Source organism: Amia ocellicauda, chromosome 12 (assembly GCF_036373705.1).
Source record: "Amia ocellicauda isolate fAmiCal2 chromosome 12, fAmiCal2.hap1, whole genome shotgun sequence".
In the NCBI taxonomy this organism is placed as follows: domain Eukaryota; kingdom Metazoa; phylum Chordata; class Actinopteri; order Amiiformes; family Amiidae; genus Amia; species Amia ocellicauda.
Window position 1 is genome coordinate 3,591,056 of NC_089861.1, and position 27,420 is coordinate 3,618,475.

General features: G+C 42.0%; 1 protein-coding gene across 5 annotated transcripts; it reads left to right on the forward strand.

Annotated features, from left to right (window-relative positions):
- Positions 1 to 2,176: 2,176 nt before the first annotated feature.
- uso1 (USO1 vesicle transport factor) lies at positions 2,177 to 27,420 on the forward strand. 5 transcript variants are annotated; one of them, XM_066718106.1, is made up of 26 exons: positions 2,177 to 2,429; positions 4,330 to 4,416; positions 6,835 to 6,899; positions 7,472 to 7,551; positions 9,197 to 9,208; positions 9,928 to 9,975; positions 10,925 to 11,025; positions 11,647 to 11,749; positions 12,125 to 12,180; positions 12,298 to 12,418; positions 12,645 to 12,823; positions 14,508 to 14,648; positions 14,848 to 14,936; positions 15,648 to 15,802; positions 16,320 to 16,525; positions 18,198 to 18,218; positions 21,815 to 21,925; positions 22,164 to 22,282; positions 22,786 to 22,967; positions 23,267 to 23,388; positions 23,711 to 23,849; positions 24,180 to 24,343; positions 24,634 to 24,705; positions 25,048 to 25,149; positions 25,331 to 25,546; positions 25,974 to 27,420. In XM_066718106.1, the coding sequence occupies exons 1-26, from the start codon at positions 2,364 to 2,366 to the stop codon at positions 26,070 to 26,072; spliced, it is 2,856 nt and encodes a 951-aa protein (XP_066574203.1). In that variant the 5' UTR covers positions 2,177 to 2,363; the 3' UTR covers positions 26,073 to 27,420. The 5 variants fall into 5 exon arrangements, with proteins under 5 accessions (XP_066574203.1, XP_066574206.1, XP_066574204.1 ...); XM_066718109.1 differs by lacking the exon at positions 18,198 to 18,218; XM_066718107.1 differs by lacking the exon at positions 9,197 to 9,208.

Sequence of the window (27,420 nt, forward strand, 5' to 3'; positions counted from 1 at the left end):
GACATATGTGAAAAAATAGTTCAAAGGGCACAACAGGGAAGAGTTCCTACAATCACATTAGTGCTTTTCTTTCCTGTCTCTTGTTCAGTACTTTCTACATATCGTTATGTTGTAGAACTGTAGAACTAGTGTTCACACCCTTCATTTGAAACAATGTTATTTGGTGAGTCACATAATTCAAGAAATACTGCCCATTAAAATCTACTTATCTATAGAGACTGCAGAGTTTACATGACCAATATGTATTTGAGGAATATTGATTAAATGAATTAATGACTGAATAACATTGTTGCAAAGGAAATGGTTGTGAATATTTCATTACGTGTGCCAGGAAAATCCTTAAAATTTAGAAAGACAAAAAGGACATTAACTGGTAATTTCACACCTCTATTAGCCTATTACTTTAGTATGAATAAATACACATAAAGACCCTGAAGCTGTACCTAAATGTAGGACGGTTGGGGATGTTGTGTCTGCAGACATTGGCAATAGCAGCATCATTCATGACTCAAAAAGAAGTGGAAATTCAATCAAAATAGTCGTGTGACAGTGCATTGACAGGAAATTGTGCAGGCATTATTAAGCCAAAGTGAAACTGCAGATAATTTCCATGTCATGTTTAAAGGATGACAAAGCGATAGTGAAGAAAGAGTCTATGAAAGTGATGGTTTCTGTTTGTCTAAGCTAAGGGATTTGCACGTATGGGGGAAGGGGTAGATGTGCCCCCAGGAGAAAAGACCATTCAGGATGTGGGTTGCATATAAAACAGCCGCAACCGAGACAAGAGAAGAAGAGTTTATAATCACAGCTCTTCGTTCTGTAAGATTGTAAGGCGAGAGTATTCAGCGCTGAACACAAGAGAGAATATATTTAAAGACACATGTTGTCTGCAGGATAGGAGAACCATTAATTTCTTTAATATTCAACATTGATATTGGAAAGTGATTTAAAAAAAAAAACTGATTCCTTAGCTGAAGACTAAACGTTTATTCTCTAGATTTTTTGTAAAATATCTGAATTGTGTGTTTCATTTGGAAAAAAATACTGTAAGCTTTGCTGCAAAACAACTTACTGGTCCCCTTGAATTATGTGACTCACATGAGGTGGATGTGATGAGTAGGCTATGCCTTATCTGTACTGTATACAATACAATAAATGTAGATGTAACAATAGTGAATGTGTGTTATGTATTATTTATTATCCTTTATGTATGTATGCATAGTCTTTATCACCATCATACACTCCATTTATACTTCTTCCACTTTTTTATTAATATTTTATTTCTTAAATTCATTTTGAAAAGCCTTTCCTATCAGTGCCAGCTCCTTTCAATTAGCCAAGTCGATTTTAATTTCCTTTTCTCTGGACAGGCTACAGCAGATTATGGAGAGCAATGTATAAATCATGTAAGAGAGCACATTCTGCTAGATAGTGGTGATGATGAAGTTAATTAAAAGAACAATTGAAAATGTGTTTCTGTATAGCTGTTTTGTGGAAACCAGGCAGTTTTACAATGGGTTGAATATCACTTTTGTCTACTGGTGATGCCATGCATATTTTGGGTGACTAACTTTTTTTTATCTGTTTGGTTAACCTTAGCATTTTGTTGTCTTGTTTTGCTGGCTGATTTTCAGATATATACTTGTACTTCACTGTATTTTTGCCAAGAAATAATAATAATAATAATAATAATAATAATAATAATAATAATAATAATAATATCTTCTGTTGAAGTCAGTTTCTCTCAGTTGTTTTGTTTGGGTAAAGTCTGCTTTCCCTTTGACTCTGGGTTGAGGCTGACTAAAAATAAAAGGCGCAAAATGTTTGCCAAAGTTATTTTTCTTCATTCAACAGGAATCAGAATATCTGCAATTATGAAAAATCTGTGAAGTGTAGTATACTTTATATTACGTTGTTACTTTAGTTAGTGTATTCATTGTACTTGTTTATCATAAAGGTTGACTTGGCTTTATGACCATCGACATCATTTCACAGCTTTTACTGTCTTACAACGGACTGAAAATATGGACGAATGAGTCCCATCGTGCCTGTATTGCAATGGCCTGAAATGGTGTTTCTGTCGAGACCCCAGCAGACCAGGCGCTGTCGCTTTAAAGCGCTCCGTCGCTCTTTGAGCAGCCACGTTGCGCCACGTCTCCGCGCCTGCGCAGCGCGCCGCGCCAGTGCTGTTCCGGGGTCGGCGAGGCTGGCGGTGCGGAGCGTCCAATAACAGGCTCGGTCCGGGGGAAGGAGAAGACACCTCGCTGGGCATCCCGAATATTAATAACATCCACAATCATAATAACAGTTCGCCAGCAGGCCCGCCCGTCCTTTTCACGGCACCAAGCGCTTCTCCGACGAACATGAATTTTCTGAGGGGCGTCATGGGAGGCCAGCCGGCGGGGCCGCAGCCGACCGGCGCGGAGACGGTGAGTCCTCGTCCCGGGTCGTGTGTCTCCCCTGGGGGCCGCCCTCGCTGGTGACAGTGGGTGTCTGTGCGACTGACACGCCGGCTTGCTGTGTTTTAATATGCGATCATTAGATCGGGGGAGATGTTGTTGTGCTGTGACTGAGGAGGGACTCATCCGGGCCGGACGGGTCGCACTGGGGTCACCCAGGAGCTGCCGGGGTCGGATGTGTTGTGCGACGACTCTTTCCTGCCCAGGGGTTTATTTTCTTCTTTGTTTTTAAATGCTGTGAAGTTAAAAGTGAATCCTGTCGCCTCACGGCCCCCCACGGTCGTACTGCCAGGCGCTACGGCAAGCGAGAGGACATTCGTTACCGTGCGGGTCTGTAGTCGCTCGATAAGGGCGTTTTGTTTTCAGCGCATCTGCTCTTCTGCCAGTGTGGTGGTCATTGAAATGCCTTGGCCCTGAACCGGCGTTGGCTGGTGAAGAGGCCGGAGCTGCAGCCTCCCAGGCGCCGCACGGCTCCGCACGGTTGCTCGATGACGTTGACACCTGCGCTGACAGCACGATATTTCATGGCCGTTTTCCACATCGCCTCTCTGATACGGGCCTCCCCTCCCGCTTTATCTCCCAGGAGCACAAGCCTGTATTTCTTCAGTAATGGGTGACGGTTTGCGTCGTGCTGGCTGCCCAGCTGCACCGGTTTTGCCAGTCACACCGCACTGAAATGCTAATGCTCTCCTGTAGGAAATCACCAAAGCAAACACGTACCAGTGCATGATTTCTGTACTGGTCTGGTAAATCCCCTTCTTGGACTCTGACAGATCATTCTTGCTAAAGTGTTATCAATTTGCATTCAACACTTGCTGTGGGTGAAAGGAAAACAACATTCCTCCTGAGTAACAGACAGCTGTGTCCTGGTGGTTTGTGGTTATTTAAGTACAGCTGCTCTTCTGCAGTCTGTTTCTGTTTTGGTTTTTATCATGATGTCACCTGTCATGCCAGATTATTTCATTCTTTATGTGTGTCATGTGTCATCTGATTAATGGTTGTAATAAATCCCCAATCATGATATTTGTATTTTTTATTTATTCCTACTTTTTTCTTTCACTTTGCTCTCGGCTACTTTCCCCCACACATATGAGTGGATTACTTATTTGTTAGTGTTGTTTTCAGGCTGAATTAATTTCCTTCTGTCATTTTAAAGTGGTCATGATTTGATTAGATCATTTATTGATAGTATTCAGGCATCTCACCCACTGAACACAACTCTCCCTCTATCTTAATTGACCATGGCCATATGTCATGGTATGTATTTTAATTTTAGGTGCTGTGATGCTTCTGTATTATATTAAACATTATAGCATGTTGACATGCAGGTCAGAGCCTGGCACTGCATATCATTGTTTCATAGCCAGCAGCCAATAAGAACCGCTTAAACATGATCTGTTTTAAGGAGCTAGGCCAAGAAAGTGGTGTTCATGGGCAGTGCCAAATTTACTAGTTTTAATTAATCCGGGAACGGGAACGGGATCAGCTACAACTAAGCTGGAGAACCACAATCCTGCAGGTTTTTGCATCTCTTGAATCGGTCACTGAAAACCTTTAACACATGGGCAAATCTCTCCAACGGTTAATAACTAATAATTGAATCTGGTATGCAGTTAGCAGTGAGGATTTAACAATAACCAGGTAATACTGGTAGCTCCCAATAACTGGGGTCATCCAGCCATTGTTAATAGCTTAAATTTGAATTAACATTGTGCACCTGCACCCTTCAAACACCAAGAAAGAGTAAATTGTATTGTACATTAGGCATATTGTAGCAGTTCATTTATTATCATTTTTATCCTCTTCATTGCAGCAGTGAGTGTGTGAAGCTGGGATTTTGACAGAGCTGATTTTTGTCTTGTGTGAACAGATTCACAAATTGTGTGACAGAGTTGCTTCTTCCACCCTGTTAGAAGACAGAAGAGATGCAGTCCGAGCCCTCAAGTCACTATCTAAGGTAAGGTTAAACATCCTGTCGTCCATCCATATCCAATAATATGGATATACGTACAGACGTACAGAGAGCAGGCGCTGGCGGATATAGGGCGCAAGGCATGGTACACCCTGGGTGGGACTCCAGTCCATCACAGGGTAGCACAGATACACACACAGCCCATTCCCACGCAGCCACACGGCAATTTAGAGAAGCCAAGCATCTTCGGCAGCAAATCTTTCGTATTTTGGGAGAAAATGCAAATGCCACACATGCAGGAGCTGCTAACCACTGCACCACCGTGCAGCACTTTACAGCCAAAACTGGTTCATAAAATATTGTCTACATTGATCACATTTTTATTTGTATTAATTTCTTTGTGACACCTTCTTTATTGACCTCTTATACCTTAAAATTACCCCTCCAGTTTTTGGGTGACATTCACATGTCCAGCCAAGTTAAGGCCCCAGAAATACTACGTTAATTCAACCAGGGTCCGGACCAAGTCCAGACTCTGACGTACCCACCAATCCCCTTCCTGAGATTAAAGACTGCAGCTGCAATATGCGGTCAATGCAAAAATCACATTACAGCATTATTTTTTTTTAAACTTGGTTTGCACAATCTTTTTTGCTCGCAGCTACCTTTAACTTTCTACCTACTTTATTATTTTTATTATTATTATTATTATTATTAAGACTGTTTGTGTACAGCAACAGCATGAAAATTTGGCAAATGCAGCCTTTTATTTGTACCTGGTATAAGACAACAAAAGAGACTTATAGTAGGCTTGCATAAATTAACTTTAGATTATTTTATTTTTTGCTCACGTCTCCTTTTACCGCTTTTCCTGCCACATATTTAGCCTCAGACTGACTGACTTCCTTTGAGCCGAGTGTGCTTTCGTGAAAATGACAATTTCTTTAGGATACTTAAAGAAAATAAATAAATAAAAAAAGCTAGAATTTTAGTGTATAATTGTACAAGACATGGAATATTGATGGCTTTGTCACAGTGAAAAAAAATGTCCTACAATAAATACACTGAAACTTTCAAAAGAATGCAGGATTATTTCTTTAAGAAAATACATTTAGTGGTTTCCCTTTTATTCTTTACTTGTTGCAGAGCGTAGTGTCTATATTATCCATTGTTTTTGTTAATAATAATATTATTAATAGTTATAGATTTAATGGGAAAATTTGTTAAATTGTGGTGTTGGTCCATGACCAGCCAAAGTACATTTCTGTTGCTTCATGTTGAGAAATACCTTCTACATTTTACAAATACTACGCATTGCTTGTGTTTTTTTTTTTTTAATTTCAAACAGCTGTCATGTAGGACTTCTCTAAGTGTGCTCAGAGTTTTCAATATGCTTTCAAAGCATGCCAGGCGAAATCCTATTAGGCTCTTAGATGGCAGAACTAAAAATAAATAAATCTGTTTTGTGTAGCTTGGGAGACTGTCGTGTCTTGTAATCTGTTCTGTCTGCTATACTTGGTTTGATTTGGTTAACAGTAACGATTGGAGTGGTGGGGTGACTTTTGAAATGTATTGGGTTTGGTTGTTTCTTTTTGTTTTAATGGTAGTTGGACAGGCATCGTCTAAACCCATTATCTTGACATAGTTGATGTGGCACAGATTTCAGCTTATTTTCATTCTCGATCTTAATAAATAATAATGATGAAAAGGGGTCTGTCCCATTGCTATCTGCAGTATTTGAGAGAAGTTTAAAGAAGGCTTGTGTGGTTTTAATTGGTGTTGAGTGACTGGAGGGCCAGGAGTGGGGGAATCTGTAAACTGTGGAGTGGTGCTGTAAAGTCTCCAGTTATAATCTACAGATATGCTGTTTTTTTGCTCTGCTTTTTCAAAAACCATTGAAATAAGTGCCAGCTCTTTTGAGCATCATTCAGCAACACCTGTTATTTTCATATTTGACTTCCATGTGCCATCACTGTCTAGTTTGTATGACCACACTTCACAATATGGACTTTAGTATATGACATTATTGGGCAAGAGTCTTATAGGTGAAGAATCACAGGGTTTTTAAACCTTAAGCATCATCAAAAATGATAGTATTGTGATTCCAAAGTACATCATTGCATGGCAAGTAAGTGGAACTGAGTACAAATTAAGAATTTGAAATAAAAATGTATAGGGTTTATCCAGGTAAAGATGATCTAGCTGAGCTTTATAGGGGTTTTTGAGATAGTGAGATGAGCTAGTTCCCATGGGTATTTTGCCTTAGCTGTGAGGATCTGATTTGCTAGTGGTCCAATTGTTAGGCTTAACTGTTACCTGCTAGGTTACGCTAGAGTACCATTTCAGTGCAGATCAAATTTATTTATAGTTTCCTGTGCTGTGATGACACAAATGTCCACCCCGCCTATGGGAGCATTTCAGTATCTAACGACTTATCACTGTTCTGAATTATTGCTCTTGCAGAAATATCGTGGGGAGGTGGGCACGCAGGCGATGGAGCACCTGATTCACATTCTGCAGACAGACAGGTAGGGAACTGGCCTGGCCAGGCTTTGTTAATTTCTTGCCCACACAATGTTTATTTAGGCAAGAGTGACAGTGTGTTTTAGCCTGGTGCCAGAGAAATTCTGAGATTATTGGTGCCCTGATGACTAAAACAAAGTCTCTAGTCTTTGTTTGTCTAGAAGTGTGTTATTGTGAATGTGAAGCTCATTTAATTCATCTTAGTGGTAAGAGGATTGAATTGTCAATGTAAAGGCCATTTGTTGCAACTGTGTCTAAGTGATGTTTGGGATTGATTTGCCGGTGGGTTGAAGGTTTGATGTTCTCCAGGCCTTTATCTGTGTAGAAGGCAGATTTCCAGTCACTTTTCAATATACCCCTTGCTGGAGTGAGTTAAACAAGTTTGCACACAAGTATACAAACAAGCAAGCGATCAAGATAAAACACTGGTATATAAACCATGATACCTTAAAATGCAAGGACTACTAATGGTATGTGAACTGAATGTAAAATGAAGCAAATTGAATGATAGCTTACATCTTTTTCTTCCTAAAGTTTTTATATATTTTTTTTTTACTCCCTACTTCTGTTCCTGTAGGTCTGATTCTGAAATCATCGGCTATGCCTTGGACACGCTGTATAACATTATATCCAACGATGGAGAGGAGGAGGAACAAGGTATTCGTGTTTTGTTTTTAACTGCACTGAAGACCTTTTGCCCGCTTTTCTAAGAAACTCGAGAGATGTGCCCTAGCCCACATGATTTTGAATTTCTGTGTGCTTCTTCATAGCCTCCAGCTTGTATTGAAATGTGCTTATCTGAACCGTAGTCTTTCAGCCTGGTGTGGAGTTGGGTTCTGAGCATACCACTGAACTCCCGCTCTTGGACTCCCACCAGAGATTGACATTGTTCAGGCGATTTTATCAGTTATCAGTTGGGGTCCATTCCGCTTCCAGCTCTAGAATTGGAATTGAAAATGGACCTCAGGGACAGAATTGTAGTGAACAAAAGGTATTGACCTCAACTCTGTCAGTAATAAAATCCAACTATCGATGTAGTAGTAGTAATAAAAACTGCATAAATTACACATGCAGTTTACCTTACATTTGATTTGAAAAAACTGTGCTGAAGATTGATTTCTTGTAGCTGTTGTTCACTGCAGAACTGCATTAGATAGCATGACTATAATTACAGAGACGGCACATGGCACGGCAGAATGAATCCAGAACAGCTCCTATTCCTGTGAGAGTGAGCTTCTGTGTGCCAGAAATAGCAAGCAGTACATTACACTCTGCACTGGTTGTATAAAGCAACATGTATACTGCATTGTGTATTGAATAAAAGTTTCTTCTCCTTTTCATTTTAATACTTGCTTTGGAGTGGTCATTAAGCACCAGATAGTTACTTAAAATGAAACCTTAATTGACATATTATGATTGTAACAAAAGCCAGAACTAATTTATGCCAGTGACATAACCTGACTGGTTTATGTGCGTGTTTATAAATCGTCCAAAACTGAGCTCCAGCATGTGAAGGCATAATCCACATATGCATCTTAAAAATGTCATGCAACTGCTGAATTCCTAGCCATCATCAGATTCATTCAAGCCAAATGCTTTAAATGACACATTTAAATGGGAATGGTGGAATTACAAGGGCACTGCTGTGTAGACCAGTCCTTAACATCTGTTTGTCCATATGGGCTTGCTGTGTCTTGCAGGGCCCGTGTTTTGCGATCCGCCCTGTCGTTGCCTCGCACGTTCAAGCTGCGTGATTGCAAAACCACTTGAAACAAAGCTCCATTAATGAACATGTCTGGACACAGAAGGAAACAAATCCTCATCATATTTAAATGTTGTTTTTTTCACGTTTCAAATTGAATGATTGTGGAAGTGGGCACTGTACAAAGCCCGGCAGACTTTTCCCTCTACCTGACTCCCGAGTCATACGGCAAGCCCACCTGGACACACGTGCTAAGGACTTGACTATGTTACCCTCCTGTAGCAATTCAGCCTGACCCATTTAAATTTGGCACGGCTAGAGCTCGCTGCTATTGAAAGTTTCTTGCAAGAGTGGTCATAAGATGATAGAATTGGAAAAGATGTACTGTTTCAAAAGGCGTACCAAATAAGACATGAAATCTAATAAACTGCCTACTTTTGACACTGCTTATCTGAAAAGCAAATGCGGACATATTGAAAGAATCTGTATTTTCCTTGCCTAATTTTCCAAATTATAGTCTTTCTGTTTGTGTTTCATCCTTGTTCACAAATCTCCAATGGCTGATGTCCTCTTTCTTCTCTTCCATGTTTAATTCTGCAGATGAATCGGAAGGTAAATAATTTATTTGTGCATGATGCTTCTTAACCACTCTGCCACTGTTGCTTACAATTCACGCTGATTTTACCTGTGTTCCTGTCATAAAAACAGAACGAGACAGACGCGTGGATATTAGAAAGTGTGGCACCATTTCCGACAGCAGAGCTTGCATGTGTGAATGTCACTGTGTTTCATTGTGAGCTTCTATTCCATTCCAACGGGACTTGAGCGGTACAGCGGGATGGTTTTCTCTCGTACAGTTGTTTGGAAAGTATCCAGTTAATGATCCTAGATGGGGCGAAAAAGTAAAGGGCAGGCTTCAAAAAGACACATGTGTGCCCTTATTTTATTTTATTTTTTGTGAAAAGAGAACACAATCTCTCCAGAAGCTGAACCCTCAAACCTACAGCTGTTTTAGAGAGCTCTGGGAACTTGGGAATCAATGGAAATGAATGGGTATTGCTCAAACTGATCAGCTGATTTTTGCAACTTCTCTTTAATTTTTTTTTAAAGCCAAACATTTTACTAGCTTTTTCCACAAATGTAGAAAATTAAAAAAAAAATGGCAGTATTTTGAAAGTGTTACAGTGACACGGACTTATACACTGAGGAAGTACTGCAGCCTTTGATAAGAGTTGGTTTGCTATTCTTCACCTTAAAAAATATCCCTGTGAGAACAATGGCGTCTTGTTTGAGAAGGAATGCAGGCCTCTTCACCCTTCTCATCTTTACAGACGGAGCCTCCTCTGGGCCTGGAAAACAAAGCAGTAAACCTGTCTCTGGTTAGTAGATAGCATCAGGATTTTCTTCTCCGGTCCGGCTCAGTCTATTAACATGTAAAATAACTGAATCATGGTGTGTGAGAGAAAAATGTCAGACAGACACACTGGGGGTCAGTTTCAGTCTTGTTATTGACAGTTTAGAGAATTCTTTCATAAGATTTCTAGACTCCATGAACAAACGTTCCTTTGCAGGCTAGTTTTGCTTACTTGTAATTACGATCTCCAGAGCACGTCTGTTTGTCTTGCTTTGCACATCATTATCAGCTTTCAGGTCATTGGCGATTCTTCAGCACGGTGGTAATTGAACCAAAACATCACCGTCATTCTAAACTAGACTGACCACAAACTGCTGACGTTGTCATTTTAAAGTGCAATTGACCCCAGGTGTGGATGGACCTCCCTGACAATTAATGCTTTATTCACACTGCCTACTGGTAATCTCATTCGGTCAAAACGCCTTGAATTCATGGCACCCCTGAAACTTCACCTTAACAAAACTGTTTTTGAAACAAAGCTGAGGCAAATTGTGCCGCGTATGAAGTGTGAATTGTGTGTTATTAATGGGTTATGTGTTAATTACTTAGTTTAACAAATAGCCAACATGTTTTTTTTTTTTAAATCTCACTCTATATGTGTGCTGTTTCTTCCAGGTGTGTTTGGGGGGCACGTCCTTTCATTTATTTTAACACATTAAACCTAAACTCAATGCATGCTCTTAACACACTTAAAAAAGAAAAAAAGGAAATGAAGCAGTCTGACTTCAGCTGACTGTTTTCATGCTTTATTTTTCTCAATTCTGTAGTTTTCTTCAGCCCCCTTCCTTTTCTTTCATTATTTTCTCTGTTAAGACATCTCTAGTCACCTGGGCTTGAATGCGTTCCCTGCAGCGGTGATGGCCGTCTCGGTGTTCAGTGCACTGCCATGTCTCTCTCCCCTTGTCTCGTTCCAGAGGAGAGTTCACACAAGCAGTCGGACGACCTGGGCACCCAGTTCACAGAGATCTTCATCAAGGACCAGGAGAACGTCACGCTTCTGTTGTCACTTCTAGAGGTGAGAAACTCTTGTTCCCATTCAGGCCTGAATCTCCTCCTATTTACGATATACAAGTCACCCGAGAGTAACCGGGACCCTGTTTTGGTGACGTCATCCCTCTCTGAGCTCTCTGTCGCTCTGCTGCACACAGAACTGGTTTTGACTCCTCCTCTGCCCATCCTTGTACATGGTCAAGTAATTGTAGAGGACATTGAGATTTGTGTTTGGAGACCAGCTGATTGGTTGGTTGGTTTGTTTGTTGCAGATTTTTTGGCATAGAGCAGTCAAAACATTCACCCCCTGCTTAATGGCAGCTTCAGTAGAAAGAGGCATATTTTTCCAAATAAAAAGCTGTTATCCAGCATTTAAATTCATTAAATAAACTTAAAACAAATTAAATGTATGCATACACTTGAACTACCCCTGACTAGATATTGAACTGCATTTAATTCCTGACTTCAGTGTAAATCACTTCAATTAGGATGTATAGTATATGATCTTTGACCTTTTGTAATCTGAAGTTTGAATACGTTGTGCCAGCTGTGAATCAGGATATCTGCTAGGATAGATACAAAAATTAGCTTTGATTTTTGCAGACGGTTTAAAAACACTTCACTGAGCCAATGTTGTCTGTTGCAGGAGTTTGATTTCCATGTTCGCTGGCCGGGAGTCAAGCTTCTCACAGCCCTGCTGAAAAACCAGTGTCCGCAGGTTCAGGGGGTTATCCTTGTTAGTCCAATGGGTAAGTGCCTTATATACACATACCATATAGATATCTCTATTTATACTTAATGGATGGTTCATGTGGGTCAATCCTAAACTTCAAGCTAGTCTTCAGTTTACATGAGACTGGCTCTAACCCTAACACTAGCCTAGAGCAAAATGCATCTCAAATCTGATCTCCAGTATTCATTCCTTTGCAGTCATTTGATAAACTAGTCAAGAATGCTCTCAGAATGAATAAATGCAACCATATCATTCCCTCCATGGAAGGTATCCCTACTATAAACTCCTTTTGCTGTACCTCTACTCCAGACAAGACCAATGGCTGGCCCAGCCCTTGTGGAAGATAATGTTGGGTTTTGGTTCATGCTTCATTTTCCCCTTCTCCACTCAGGTGTTTCCAGATTGATGGATTTACTAGCCGACTCCAGAGAGGTCATTCGAAACGACGTGAGTCATTTATACTGACGCTGCTCTAAACCCCCCCCGAAGAAAGACCGTCTTTTCTGTGGACTGCTATTGCTTCTATTGATGGGGTCCTGAAAACAAAAACTGTCTCTTCTGCAGGGTCTGTTGTTGCTGCAGCAGCTGACCAAAGGAAACGCAGCCATTCAGAAGATCGTTGCTTTTGAAAACGCCTTCGAGCGCCTCCTTGACATCATTACGGAGGAGGGCAACAGTGATGGAGGTAAACAAACCCCAGTGCTGGTGGGACATTAAAAGGGTTTTACCCGCCTGCTCTACTTGACAAGGATCTGTTCCTCTTTAGTCCCTTCAAGTAAAAGATATTTTGCTTACATGTTATTCGGGGGGGCATGCATCATTAAGATGTGACGGGAAATTCTATCCTATGCATTTTGTTTTTCCGGTACCTATTGGGGTAACTTCACTGAAAGCCTGTGTGTCGTTCCCAGGCATAGTGGTCGAGGACTGTCTCCTGTTGCTGCAGCATCTACTCAAGAACAACAGCTCCAACCAGAACTTCTTCAAGGAGGGCTCGTACATCCAGAGAATGAAACCCTGGTTTGAAGTGGGAGACGACAACTCCGGCTGGTCGGCACAAAAAGTCACCAATCTCCACCTCATGCTGCAGGTAACCGGCGACAGCGTTTACCTGCGGGTTTCAGTTGCACCAAGTGTTCTGTTTCAAGGGACCGAACGATTAAATGGGTAAGGCTGAATTACAGCAGCGGTGTCACATGGACAAGTCCTTAACATTTTTTGTCCAGATGGACTTGCCGTACAGCTGGTAAATCCATGTTTTTAACAGTACCTACTGCCACAATAGTTATATTTGAAAACATGGAATAAAATCATAATGACACTGGTATTTGTGGGGAGAATTTTGCTTCAGTTTTCTTTTGTCAGTGTGCATGGGGGTGAGTGCAGCTGTGCTTAAAGTGGTTTCATTGCGTCACTGGAAGCAATTTCTATTGCTGTAAACCGCTTGACAACTACAGAGCTTGGAAAGCAACGTTTCTGAAGATAACAGACAGTTCTTCTGGATAAAAATGGTGAAGATGTGCCTAAGGAACACTGCTGTTTAATGCAGCCTTACCCATTTAAATGTCTCTTAAACTTAAACAAAACATTTACCATGACTTAAATTCTCATGTAAACACACGCCAGTCAGGAGGGAGTAAAGGGATCCAGGCATGTGGTCACAGGCAAGCGTTTTTGAGTGGTTAACAAAAAAGAAAAAGACAAATCAAAACCACAACCACAAGTTTTCTGTTATTCCTAATTGTCCAGCTGAAAGATATTAAATTGAAGTGGAAGTCTTTCTTTGATATATTTTGATTGCTCCTAGTAACGTCTGTCAGAGTTTCGTTTGATTTTCTATTCTTTCACTCTGTGCATGTTATCTAATAATTTGCACTTTCATTATATATCACTAATGAATCTGATTTAATTGGACAATTAGAACTGATAGAAATCCCCTCATCACTTGACTCCTGATTGCAGTCTTCTCATTTCTGAAGGCCCTTTGAGTCTTCATCTCATCCCTCTGCTCACGCTGTGACCACTCGGCACATAAGGATTTTGTATGTATTTGGTATCTGTGTCTTGGGATATTTGTATGATTCAGATGAAACTCGAGCATTAAACAGACCAGACCAGTGATTCTCCACCTCGGTCCTGGGGACTCACTGTCCTAATAATTTAGGTTCCAACCGAGCTGTCAATTACTTAATTAAACTGAATAATTAGCTTAATTTAACAATTAAAATTGGAAATGCTGGAAAATTCGAGTGTCTTGTATAATTTGAGGTACGTTTAACTTGAGCTGTTTAAAAAAAAAAAAAAAAAAAGTTTGTATTAGGCACATTAATAGTTTAATTAAGGAATTGAGATATGGGTTGGAGCACAATCTTTCATGACAGTGATTCCCCAGGACTTGGTTTGTCTTAAGACCCCAGTGTTACACAGCAATGAAGCCTTCTAAAGGGTTTCAGTTTTTGTGTACGTCTCCTGACACCTGCTGGTTCATAACACACTTGTGGTCAGTGTTTGTGTATGAAATGTGTCAAGAGCGTGCCTTTCGGTGTCATTGGTTGTTAAATGTACACAGTCGGGCAGCGATGGAAAATTGAGTTTGCTTGTAAATTACACATAAGCAAAGGTCACAGGTGCAAACTACATGTGTAAAATGTAGGGGTAGAAAAGGCATCCATCATCTTTGATATTAAAATATGCATTGATTGCCTCATATATTTATATATATTTGTCTCAATCTGTAACCCTGTGTTCTGTGTTCACTCCTGTGGCCTGCGCAGCTCGTGCGAGTCATGGTCTCTCCAGTCAACTCTCCGGGAGCCACGAGCAGCTGTCAGAAGTCGATGTACCAGTGTGGCCTCCTGCAGCAGCTCTGCACGATCCTCATGGCCACCGGCGTCCCAGCGGACATCCTCACTGAAGTACGCTTTCTGTGTGGTTGGTGATCCCATCCCTCCTGCCATTTTAATCGATATGGTTTAGTCAGTATAAAACTAATCTGAGAGCACACACTGCACTCATTACAGGTTAGGACCAACACAGAGAATTGTGGGTCTCCCTGTCTGGATCACTGTGCATCCTAACAAAAACCGTAACTCTGATTCTCTTTCCTCTGTGCAGACCATCAACACCGTGTCTGAGGTCATCCGCGGCTCCCAGGTCAACCAGGACTATTTCGCCTCTGTCAACGCCCCTTCCAACCCCCCGAGGTGAGCGGCTGCCTTTGTGTTCGACATGATTTTACTCCTCTTTATTACACTTGCACAAGGCGTGTTGACTGTGGTACACTGTGGTTTACTCTCTGCCCCAAGGAGAAATGTTTTGTCAAGAACCACAGTTAGATAGTAAATGTACCCTTTGAAGTACACTTTTATGAATGAGATTCTAAAATGTACAACAATATACGCTATTGGCTGGTGTGAAGGGAGTGCCTTATTACTGTGCCTTATTACCTTATTATTATCATGCAGTTGGGGCAAGAGGACTGCACAAACTGCGCGACATTACGTCTCTTATACAGTAAGAGAAATCCTTCAAACGACCGAGTAACTTATTATGAATCGCGCACGTCAAGATTAAATGCACAAATATATTTTCTGTGGGAAAAACTTTTATTTTTAGTTAAGTCAACCCTGGACCAATACTTTTTAAAACTGAGAGAGAGGAGTTCTGCTTTAACTGACCTACAGTAGCCGATCTGTGCTAGATAAATGTAACGAAACTATTTCAAACAAATTTAACCACTTGCACTAAGTGTCCTGACGCATCGCTGGTAACTGAGGAATTTTCAATCCTGGTGATTGTATGAACGGGGTGATGTATCTACAGGACTGTGTGGAAATGCTGCTCTGTGATTGGCTGGTTTCTCATGTGCTTTACAGATAATAATAATAGTGGTTCTTCTGTGCCGTGTTGTGCAGGCCAGCTATAGTGGTGCTGCTGATGTCGATGGTGAACGAGAGGCAGCCCTTCGTGCTGCGCTGCGCTGTGCTCTACTGCTTCCAGTGCTTCCTCTACAAAAACCAGAAGGGCCAGGGCGAGATCGTCGCCACGCTGCTGCCCTCCACCATAGACGGTGAGTCGCTCTGCCCCAGAACCGCGTTGTCTTGCCTTGTCTCGTTTCCCCGATGGGTCAAATTGTGGACGCATTTGTAGAAATTGCAGAAATCTAGACGTATCCAGAACCAGGAACTTAGCAGCACTGTCAGTGTTCATTGAGCAGATCCGACTTCTTTGAAAGAATAACTGCTTTATAAAAATAAAAAATATACGTTTTAACTTCAGGCCACTTCACTATAACCGTTTAGGAAAATAAAAAACAAAAAAGTGTCGACTGCAATGATTGCAGTCTTACTGTATTTCTAATGAACGTCATGGTGATTTAGTTCGCTTTGTGAAAGTAACGGGACAGATGTAGGATTGAGTCACATTTTGGAAGTATCTGATCATTCGTAAATCAAAGTTAATATTCTTCAGTACTTTAAAAATTGGATTCCCCAGGGGTCTATCGATCGCGTCGCTGACTTGCAGACCCCTTGGAATGTTACAACTTCCTGGACCTGAAGTGTTTTCTGTATCTTTCCCTTTGGCAGCAAATTCCATTTCGGCCGGGCAGCTGCTGTGCGGTGGCCTGTTTTCGACCGACTCGCTGTCCAACTGGTGCGCTGCGGTGGCTCTGGCCCACGCCCTGCAGGACAATCTGACCCAGAAGGAGCAGCTCCTCAGAGTGCAGCTGGCAACTAGCCTGGGCAACCCTCCCGTGTCCCTGCTGCAGCAGTGCACCAACATCCTGTCTCAGGTATGAGGAGGGAGAGGCGGGAGAACCGGGAAGAAGGAGGGATGAAGGGGGGGAGACAGAGAGATGGGGACGCAGGAAAGACGTAGAGAAATACAGAAACGCAAACCATCGTGTCCAAGAGGGACAGAGATGCAGGGCAGAGACAGAGACGCAGAGGCGCTCAGACAGAGGCAGAAACGCGAAGAGAGACCGCAGAGACACGGCCCAAAACACAGGGGGTGTGTTGGCATTTGAGGGCTACTCTATAGAAATCAATTGAGTCCAAAGTTTACCTCTTCACTCGGTTCAGTCAACTTTAATCTGTAGGCTCAGTCTGATTTGAAGGAACAATACAATTGGGTGAATCAGTATAATTTAACAGACGGTATTGATATTTTCTGTACTGTGGAGGTAAACAAATTGCCAAATAATAAATAGTTGCGTGCATGAGGGGTACAGCAGATAGGTCCACCACTGTGTACTGTTTGAGACCTTTCCAGAAGTATGACTTACTCCATTACACCTAGACAGGTTCAGGAATTGACCTCTTTGCCTGTTTTAACTGCACCTTGTACTTTTTTATTTTTTATTTATCACCATGAGGTATAGGAGACTGGGATCTGTATGTCAAAATACAGACAATTCTAGACCTCAGTTTTCATTTACGTCATCGAGGCACACTTTAGATATTTATTTTAGTCTTCTGCAGTCTTCTGGGCTTCATAAAACTGGATATAATTGGTCCGCAGACTGCTTTGATTTTTGTGTTTTTAAACCGCAGGACAAGAAAAGCTTAAATCGTATGTGTCGCTGATTTCTGAACATTTCACTGCAAGTCCACAATTAAGGTCACTTACATAATGCAAAATCCAGTTTTATAAACTTCATTAGGAATGTTTTAGCCTTTTCTTTCAATGTAAAGACTCACATTAAAATGATGACAAATCCTCACATTATCAGGAAAGAATCAGGCATCAAATATCCTGTCATTCCTCATACTGTCATGTGACTGGGATTTCCCCGCCCCCCCTTCATTTTTCTGAGATGTTATTTATAAATTTGTTTGGACAGGAGACGAGGTCAGATAGTAAGATTGATAAAAGCAAGTAAAACCCAAACAAAACGAATGGATAAAAACCCAAAGAGATGTCCGAGAGCCCTTTTCCTTGGGCGGGGGAGCTCACCCCAGGCGGACCGTATTCTGATGACCTTGCAGCATTGCCGTGCTGGCCTCCCCTCGTCTGCCCCCTTGCCTTCAGGCTCAGTCTGGCTTTTAATTGGGAAAACTGCAAACATCCAGAGTCAGTAATCTCTTAGCAAAACAGAGCTGGTGTCTGCTGCGTCGGCGTGAGAGAGAGCTGTCAAGAATAATGAGGGTATTTGGTGTTTCTAATGGGCCTCCTTGGTCTCCAGATTCTGTGTTGGCGCTGTACGGCACCCGTCTGTATTTCAGCAGGTATTTTCCTCCCATAGCCAACCTGAGCTTGAGGGCTGGAAATTATCACTATTGTTAGTAGTTATAGTTGTATGTATGTCTCGGCAGATGCCCTTGCTGTTACATCAAAGTTGTGGGTTAGTGAGGTGGGGTATAGTACTCAGAAAATGAACCATAATCCATGATTAACTCAAGCAAGCAAGATGGGTCTCTTTACAACTCTTTGAATTTGAAACCTTCTCACGTTATGATTTGCAGGGGGATAAGATCAGCCGAAGGGTAAGTAGCTGTGTGGGCAGCCGAGTGAACATGCGCTAGCTGGGCTCTTCATTTTGGTTCTGGCTTCTTTTATTTTATTTTTAAGTCCTACTGTATTTATTTCTTGCTGTTTCGTGCCCCTGCTCATTTCACCCGTGTGTCATTCTGTTCTACTCACACATTAGTTTTGACCTTTAACCTCACTCTCTGTGTGGGCTTACCTTCAGGGGGATAACAAAATGCAGACGGGGTTAAATTGCCCTCCTCCTCCCTCCCCTGCCCCCTCTCCGTGTATCCTGTTGGTTCTCAGAACAGTGGTCTCCACCAGCCCTGGACCTGCAAAGCTCCCAATCCAGTGCGTTGTACAGGACACCCTTCCACAGCACCAGTTACTGAGGACAGGGACAACATGTCCGTTAATGATCCATTAAACCCTTCCAGTCACTTGCTCAATAAACGAGAATCCCTGGTCCTGCTACAGATGTTCTCCACAGTGATTTGATTCGCCAAAACAATAACGCCCTCCTGAACTGAGCGCAACGGGAAGGTTTCCAAGTCTTTGTGATTTAATGGTTCCCAACCCTGGTCTGGACCCACTAACCTCCTGGTTTGTGTTCCAACCCAGCTCTCAATTAGTTAATTAATCCCTTAATTGAACTAATAATTTCCTAAATCAGAGCCTTTTAATTATTTCAATTATATTATATTATAGAATTGTACAAGAACTTACTAAAGAACCAATTCTTTTATTACACAATTTTAAAAGTCAAATCTAAGCAGATTGTTACTTCAGTTAAATAATTGAGAGGTCGTTTGGTACAATAACCAGCAGGGGAGGGGGTCCCAAGTCAGGTAACCCCCCGCATCTCACTCCCACTGCCCTGCTCGCTACGGTGCTGCTGCTGGAATTGGTGCAGTGAATAGTCAGAATTGTTCTTGCCTCTCGCCTCCCCCGACCCCTCCAGAAAAAAGTCCCACTACGCCACGAGTGAGGAGAACCCTGATGTGAAGGTGGGGGAGTGCAATCTGGACACTTCTGTTTCTCATACACTTCACTAGGTGGCGTTTGCTGCACTGTTGCAATCGACTGGAGAAACGATTTAGCTTTCTCTGCCTGACACTTGTGTTTTAGTGGCTTACAGCAGTTTGCTCATTCTTGATTTTGCAGTGGCCGGTTAAAAGGTTGAATTCTGAGTTTTCTTTCATGATTAAAACATAATGGCTTCCTCTAATTCTTTATTTCACACCTCCAGCATTATTCCAGTCTAATTAAGTTGACCTAGGTTTAAGACCCTGAAGCATTTTGGTCAAGAATTCCACCCTCCCAGCTATTATTAATCCCTCCCAAATATTTCTTGATTTGCAACATAGTCAGTCTTACCCTATGCCCTCTGGGAATGTTTTTGCTTATGAAAGGAGAAAAGTATTGAATTGTCTGAGTTACCTCGCTCAAGAATATAATAACTACAAAAATGAGGAGCGGATATTTATAATTTGTCAAATTTGCTGGGTGCTTTCTTTTAAACATTTTCTTTCAAAGCAAATGCAGTTCATTTGTGTTGTGTCTTTGGCTCAGTGGACTCCACAACCCCCAGGAACTGTCTCCAAAGCAGTGCAGTACAGTGTTTCATAGGTCACCCCTCAATCAGCAGTTTATAAAGACCGGGAAAACATCTCGGTTCTTTATCAGTTAAAGCCACTACAGTCCGTTACTCGACTGAGGGAACTCTGGTCTTTGATGGCAGAGGGGTATTCAAGTACTCGTTCCAAATGATCTCTGTTGCTGAACACTACCAGCCTAATTGATGGGAAGGCAGCAATTATCAGTTAAGTAAGGTGTGACTTAGAAAGCCTTTTGGATTAGGGCTCCTCAGGAACAGGGACTAGGAAACTGATTCTCTCTGTGACTTGGAGCTTTGAATGTCTTGTCTGCAACAAAAAACAATCTCAGTATTAATGAAAGCTGGGTTCCTTTTTTCCTGGATATTTGGTGTCTTGTGTTTGCTATCCACCCACACTGTTGTAGTCTGGGACTTTTTAGCGACCTCCTATTCCCTAGGCACCAGGTGGGGGCCGGCAACGCAGTTTTGCAGAAGTGGTCATCTTGTCGGGAGACTGATTAGATCCCTTCATTGCAGTAATGTCTCCAATCCAGCTCTTGGAAAATACCCTGGTTCCTGCCACCTGTCCACTACCTACCGCAAACCCCACTCCCGCCACCTGCCCCCTCCATTCCAGCAGGTTTTCTCTGTCTTCATTTTGATCAATTTGTAAAAACTTGGAAACTATGAATTTTGGTGATGTATTGGGTTTAGATATCATGTGTAAAAAAACTTGAATGCTCCGCAGCCATCCTGGAGCAGATTCCCTTTAAAGGAGGACAGACACAGTATACCAGTGTATACCAGTCATTTTAGGAACTTGCGAAAGTGTTCCTTTAATAGCGGTCTTGCTTTAAGAATCGATAACCGAGATGCGTCTGTGGAAACTGGTGAATTAGTGGCTGACCTATAAAAGACACTGGATTCGGGCTGTGCAGGACCAGGGTCAGACACCACTGACGTTGCCGATTTGTTCGCTGTTCCTATCCGTGCACTCCCCCAAAAAAGGGTTGGAAGAGCAGATTTTGTCCTGAATGCAAATTTTGCAGGTTCAATTCATTCATTAATTTATTCGTTAATTTATTTGAAGCTGTTACTGTAATGTTATAACTCCAATCCTGAAAGCTTACTCTTTTTGTTGTTGTTGGATTGTTTCAGCTGTATTGGTGAAACAGTAGCATGGATTGTATTTGTTAAATGCAGCAATAACCTTGTTAACATTTGTGCAGTCCCAGATGTAAAGAGCTTGTTCACATTGACCATATACTGTATTTGGCATATTGTAAGTATCAGGCAGGGTTATGTAATCCTTGGCTTATATAACCCTCCAAATTAGTTGAATTTTGAATACAACTTGATAAGATCATTTCAGCAGTTGGTGTCTCTGGGGTAGAGGTGAATGTGAGTGTTAATAATATGATGGTGTGCATGTTCATTAATTAAGTTCAAAGCAGCAGTGCAGTTTAGTTGTGTGCACTTTGGGCATTTTTGAAATTGACCATATTAACTACTAATGGTGTTAAGCTTTTGAATTGTATTTATTTATTTGTTGCCACTTACATGGTGTGATTAAATCTTACAACATATTGTCCAGTACAAATATAAGATTTAATAATGTGTGTTTGTATGTGTGTGTGTATATCTATATGTATTCATACACACACTATCTATCTATATACAACTACCATTATTGAATAATATATTTGTTGAAACAATCATATATTTTCTTTGGTAAGAGATTTCGTTTATTCACATAATTGACTTAGTAGTTTGATATTATTATTATTAATGTTACTATATTTCTAGAATAAAAAAATAAAATCCACTGGCAATTAAAGTATATGTGTAGCATTAACTGTCATTTTAGAATTTTTCACACAAATCTTTATTGGCAGTTCGTTAAAGCATTGTTAAAGTGTACGGAAAATGTCAGGGAGACAAAATTAAATGTCAGTGACCCAATGTTTTTTGGGCAGCACAGCCCTTCTCACTCTGCTGTCGTGTTGTATGTTCCAGGGCAGCAAGGTCCAGACGAGGGTGGGTCTGCTCATGTTGCTTTGCACCTGGATCAGCAACTGTCCCATCGCTGTCACGCACTTCCTGCACAACCAGGCCAACATCCCATTTGTATCCTTGCTTCTTGTCTCTGGGATGCGGGGGGGATAAAATAAAACAAGTACTGTAGGAAATGCACCTTGAGTGCCTCGTGAACTTCCTCCGAGTTGTGATGTCGGTCACACGTAAGAGTTCAGGTTCGCGTGAGGGTCAGGGTTACAGAGGGTTGGGTGCAGTGGCTTATGCATGTGATCAGCATCAGAGCTTTGTGTTTTTGTTACATGGAAGCGTCCTTAACTCCGCCTCCCAGCTCACAGGTCAGATCTCGGAGAACCTGGGCGAGGACGAGCGGCTGGTCCAGGGCCTGTGTGCTCTGCTCCTGGGCATCTGCATCTACTACAATGACAACTCGCTGGAGAACTACACCAAGTACGCTCCTCTGATCTCACCCCAGTACAGCTTACTTTTGGCGGGGAAAGACTTATACAAAGATTTTCAGCATTTCTGAAACCCTACAGACTGTTCTCGCACACACCCATACACAGTTGTTAATTCTTTAGCTTTCAAAAAGAGATAAATTACCATTGACTTGGGATGCAATTGTAGGCAGGAGAACAATGATAAGAGATACTTATGAGCTTTTTCATTCGCATAGACATGCATTTGTACAGGAATGTAACAGTCTTTGAGCTTGGGGTATAGAATGAGTCAGGGTCTGCAAAAGGCAAATCGTGACACCTTACCATCAGTTACAATTTATTTACAGGGTTGTCTGTGTATTGACACACACACACACACACACATATATACATTCGAAGCTTCATAATTTAAATTGCTGACCCAGTTCATGCAGACCCTGATTTCCCAAACTTGGGATGTATATGTATTCATTATGACACTGTAACATACTTGCATCTTATTCTCTGTCGCAGAGAGAAGCTCAAGCAGCTGATTGAGAAGCGCATCGGGAAGGAGAACTTCGTGGAGAAACTGGGGTTCGTCAACAAGCACGAGCTCTACTCGCGGGCCGCCCAGAAGCCCCAGCCCACCTTCTCCAGCCCCGAGCAGATGCTCTTCGATCACGAGTTCACCAAGCTGGTGAAGGAGCTGGAGGGTCAGTGCTGTGCTTGTGTCTGAACCTCCCTGGTGGCGTTTCCTCACAAGACCCACTGTGATGTCCGAGGATTATTTATTCATCTCCCATAATTAAGACGCACGACATGGATGGGATTTGTAATTTGGACCTACTGTGATCTTCTCTTCTTTCATTGATACAACCCAGAGCTCCAGGATATACGAGTAGAATAGTTTTTAAATATTTTTTTTAGATCACAAAGATCATAATATTAAACCAGTTTGGCACAGAGCCTTGTCAATAATGTCTTATTATTTTATGTTTTATAACCCTTACAGTGGTCATAACCAAGACGGTGCACAAGTCCAGCGAGGAGGAGAAGAAGGAAGAGGAGGTGAAGAAGACTCTGGAGCAGCACGACAGCATCGTGACGCAGTACAAGGAGCTGATCCGGGAGCAGGTATGACGCACTGCAGCCCGGTCCAGGGGGGGAGGCGTCAGACTGTTGACGTTGTGCTGTCTGCTGGGCTTCCAGAAGCCTGGCAAGAACTGGTCCATGTTAATGGTTTGTTGTCAATCCAGCTGTGGAAAAGCTAAAATAAGATTAACTGTGTGTGTGTGTGTGTGTGTGTGTGTGTGTGTGTGTGTGTGTGTATATGTATGTATATATATATATATATATATATATATATATATATATATACATACACATACATACACACGTCTGTAATTTTTCTGGGGTTCTGATGAATAACACTGTGAACTGTATTTGCCTTGAACAGGACACGCAGATAAATGAGCTGAAGGAGCAAGTGTCCTCTTTGAAAGCCCAGAATGAGCAGATGCAGGCCACAGCAGCACAACAGCTGTCTCAGATACAGCAGCACAAAGACCAGTACAACGTCCTGAAGCTAAAGCTAGGTTTGGCAAACTGATTTTTGTTCGGGGGTTTGGAGATGGAAGATCACATGATTTGTGGTTCTTTTGCACACTGCACATTTCAAAATTGGAGGATGCAGTGAGTGACTGTATGATTTCTAAATGGTAGTACTTTTTGAGTAGGTAATGCACACAATTAATATATGGTAAGCTCATCTAAGAAACCAATAAACACAATAATTCTAAGTTTGGGTTCTGAGGCCCAAAATACTTTACTGATCAGGGGTTGTTGAGTGCAGATGTGCAGTGGAGTTGTATTCGGTTTGGTTTTGGCTGGATTTGAATTGATGTGAGTTGTTGTGTTACTTGCAGGGAAAGACAGCCAGCAGCTCGGGGCCCCAGCAGAGGGCACTCATGTCAACGGCCTGCAGTCGGAGGAGCTGGGCCGGCTACGTGAGGAGGTGGACGATCTGAGGAAGCAGCAGGACCTCTTACAGGCACAGCTGAGCGAGAAGGACGCCCTCATCGACTCGCTGGTACGAGTGCTGAAGGGCAGGGGAATAACTTTTTTTTTTTTTTAATCCAAATTGTACTTCATTTTCAGTTCTTTACAAGTCCCCCCAGTTTGAGCACTCCTCGTCCAGACATAAGCAAAATAAGAAGTTGGTCAGACAGTGATTTCTAAAACCTAATTTGGGTAACTTAATGATCTCCTTTCAAATGGACTAAATAAATGGACCTTACAAATGAAGTGAAAGCTTTTTTGATGTGGTTTGGTTTTCCGTGTGTGTGTGTGTGCTCATTCCTCTGTGTTTGTTGTTCTCAGAAGTCTGGAGCAGCATCACCTATGGAAGGATCATCTGGCAGCTCTGCTGAAAACAGTGTAGACCTTCTGAAGGCAAGTCCTACTGCAGAAGACTCCTCTCTTCAGGAGCATTGGAAGAACAGCCGTGCTTTACTTTCTAGTCTTCGGTGTTTGCAGTTTTCATGCAAAGCCTGCTTACGTGTCTTAGTGCAGAGGTTTAATTTTCCATTTGCTTAACACACTCCCCAGTGCATGAATCATTTGAGTCTGCAGAGAAGCACTTCTCTTCACTGGCGGGTTGCCTGCGGGGTGTTGAGGTACCTTGTGCGACAGCCATCATCTCAAGGGACACAATGCGGGGAAACCGTGGGACGCGAACTCTAACACCCCCTTCTGTCCCTACAGATTTGTACTAATAAATGAGTCTTTCACTAGGAGCTGGAGGCGCTGAGGAGCCAAGTGCAGTCGCAGGCCGCGGAGATCAGCCAGCTGCAGGCACAGAGGCAAGAGCTGCTGAAGAGGGTGGAAAGCCCCTCGGTAAGTTTCCCTGCCGCTGTGTTCTCTCATCTCGGTTATACGAAATGACCTCTATGAATACGGAGAGATGAGAGCGATTAGCAAACGCTACTGTTGAATTGATTGGCTTCATTGTTTAGTCTTTGTAGAATTTCTCCACGTGTCTTTTTCTGGACTGCAACCTTTCTTCTCTCCACTGCAGGAACAAGCCAAGAGCTCCTCTGAGTCCAGGGTGGGCTTGGAGCAGCAGCTGGCCACCGCCAACAGCACCGTGGCTATCCTGCAGAACGAGAAGGCCAAGCTACAGCAGGAGGTGGCCGAGTCCAAGAAGGAGCAGGACGACCTCCTCATGCTGCTGGCTGACCAAGACCAAAAAATCCTGTACCTGAAAAGCAGGTTAAAAGAGCTGGGAGAGTCGGTGGGTACTTTTTCCAATTCTTGTTGCTAAAAGTAATAAATGGCAGTGTATTCATCTATACATTATTTTACTGTTGGGAATCGATTTTTGTTTGTTTGTTCCTGGTTCCTAAATGGTTTAATTATCTCGGTTAAATAAAAAAGTACAAATGCTCTGCAAAATGTCACGTTAAGTAGGTTTGCCTTATTGCATTACTTCCATGTTTTACCAGCCTACCTTAGTTTATAATATCTTCACAATGATGATAATCGTCTGTGGTGCCAGTATTTAATCAGTCATTTAATTAGCGCTTGAGACTAAATGATTCCCAGGCAGGATTACACAAAACGGTGTGTCTCAGGTTTGGAAAGGTTGGGCAACACTACAGTGAGGTTCTTGGGAGCTCGGTTTGCACGACCGTTACTAATGGTATAATTACCTCACACAGATCGAAGACGAGGACGACCTGGATGCCAGGGACCAGCTCGAAGATGAAGACGAAGACGACGACGATGATGAAGAGGAAGAGGATGCGGACGAAGATTGATTTGTCGCTGGGGGGGGATAAAAGGACAGGACAGTGCTGCCAAATGTACTGCGATACAGGAGAGACCTGGATGAGCGGTCCCCGAAATGGCCCTTCGAGGGGTTTCTAACGCACCATATCCACGTCCGCTAGACTTCAATCCCCGCTGCACACACACTCTTCTTTTAGATTATGATTTTTTTAATTTTAACAACTGGTTAAATCTGGACGAAATGAGTTCAGGTTGCTATCGTTTTCCCCTCAGCAACAGATCGACAGCTGTAGGCATTTCGGCGGTTTTACCTGTTAACCGACATGAAATTGAACAGTTTTTTTTTGTTTTTTTGGGGGGGGTACTTTTCCACTTTTTTTTTTTTTTTTCTCCTGGTTTTAAATTGCTTTTCCGTATGCAACTGCAAATAAACGAGCAACACTACCGTGCATCAGTTTCTGTTCTGCTTGCCTGCGCTGTGAAGGCCGCTCCAGCAGCCGTGTGACGATGCCCTGCCCTCGAGCCCCCAGGCTGCTCTAAGGGTGGTCCGCGGAGTTCCAGGGGGCAAATGTACATAAAGTGTGCCTTCTCCTTTAAAACCGCTGTTTCTGTTAAGTGCTTACCTCACCTGACGACCAAGGAGCGGATATCACATAATCACACGCTTACTACCTACAGTACTACCTGCAGTCACCCACAATCACCCATTCTGCAAGCGAAAGTTATATATATATTTTTAATGGATTGTTTTTTTTCTTTTTTCAAGTTGTAGCAGATAAGCGGCGTTTGGAAATCTGTGTAATTTGTGTAATTTATCGGCTTGTTAGCCAAGTGGGAGACGTACGCCTGTATTAAATCCGAATGTGAATATTGAAGTAAGACGCTGATTATGTGTTTTAGTAATAAATTCCTGAGATGTTTCAGAAGATTGTAAACTACTTATATTTGTTAAGACCTGCTGAAGTTGCCAGCAGTGTTAAATGAAATTCAGCTCAAAGGGATATGTATGATTATTTTCTCATCAAGGGAGGTGTACATCTTTTTTTGTTTTTAGATCTGGGATATTTTGCTTTTGTTTGTTATCCTTTTAAAGTAATATTAATACTGTCTATTTTGTACTGCATCAAAAGCTAAACATGTCTTTCTTTCATGCTTCAGTCATCTTAAATCGATTTAAATAAGTATTTTTCTCATAAAAAAGACAATAAGATGTAAGCTTTTTTTTTTTTTTGTAAAAGCTAAGTGTTTCTGTTGTTGAAAGTGATCCTAAACTGAAAAGCCAAACACGTGTTGCAGAGTTGGGGATAAACCTGCCATTGGGAGTGAGGTGGGGATTTTGCTCTGGTTCATTAAACACTGAAGTTCTGAAGAATGTCA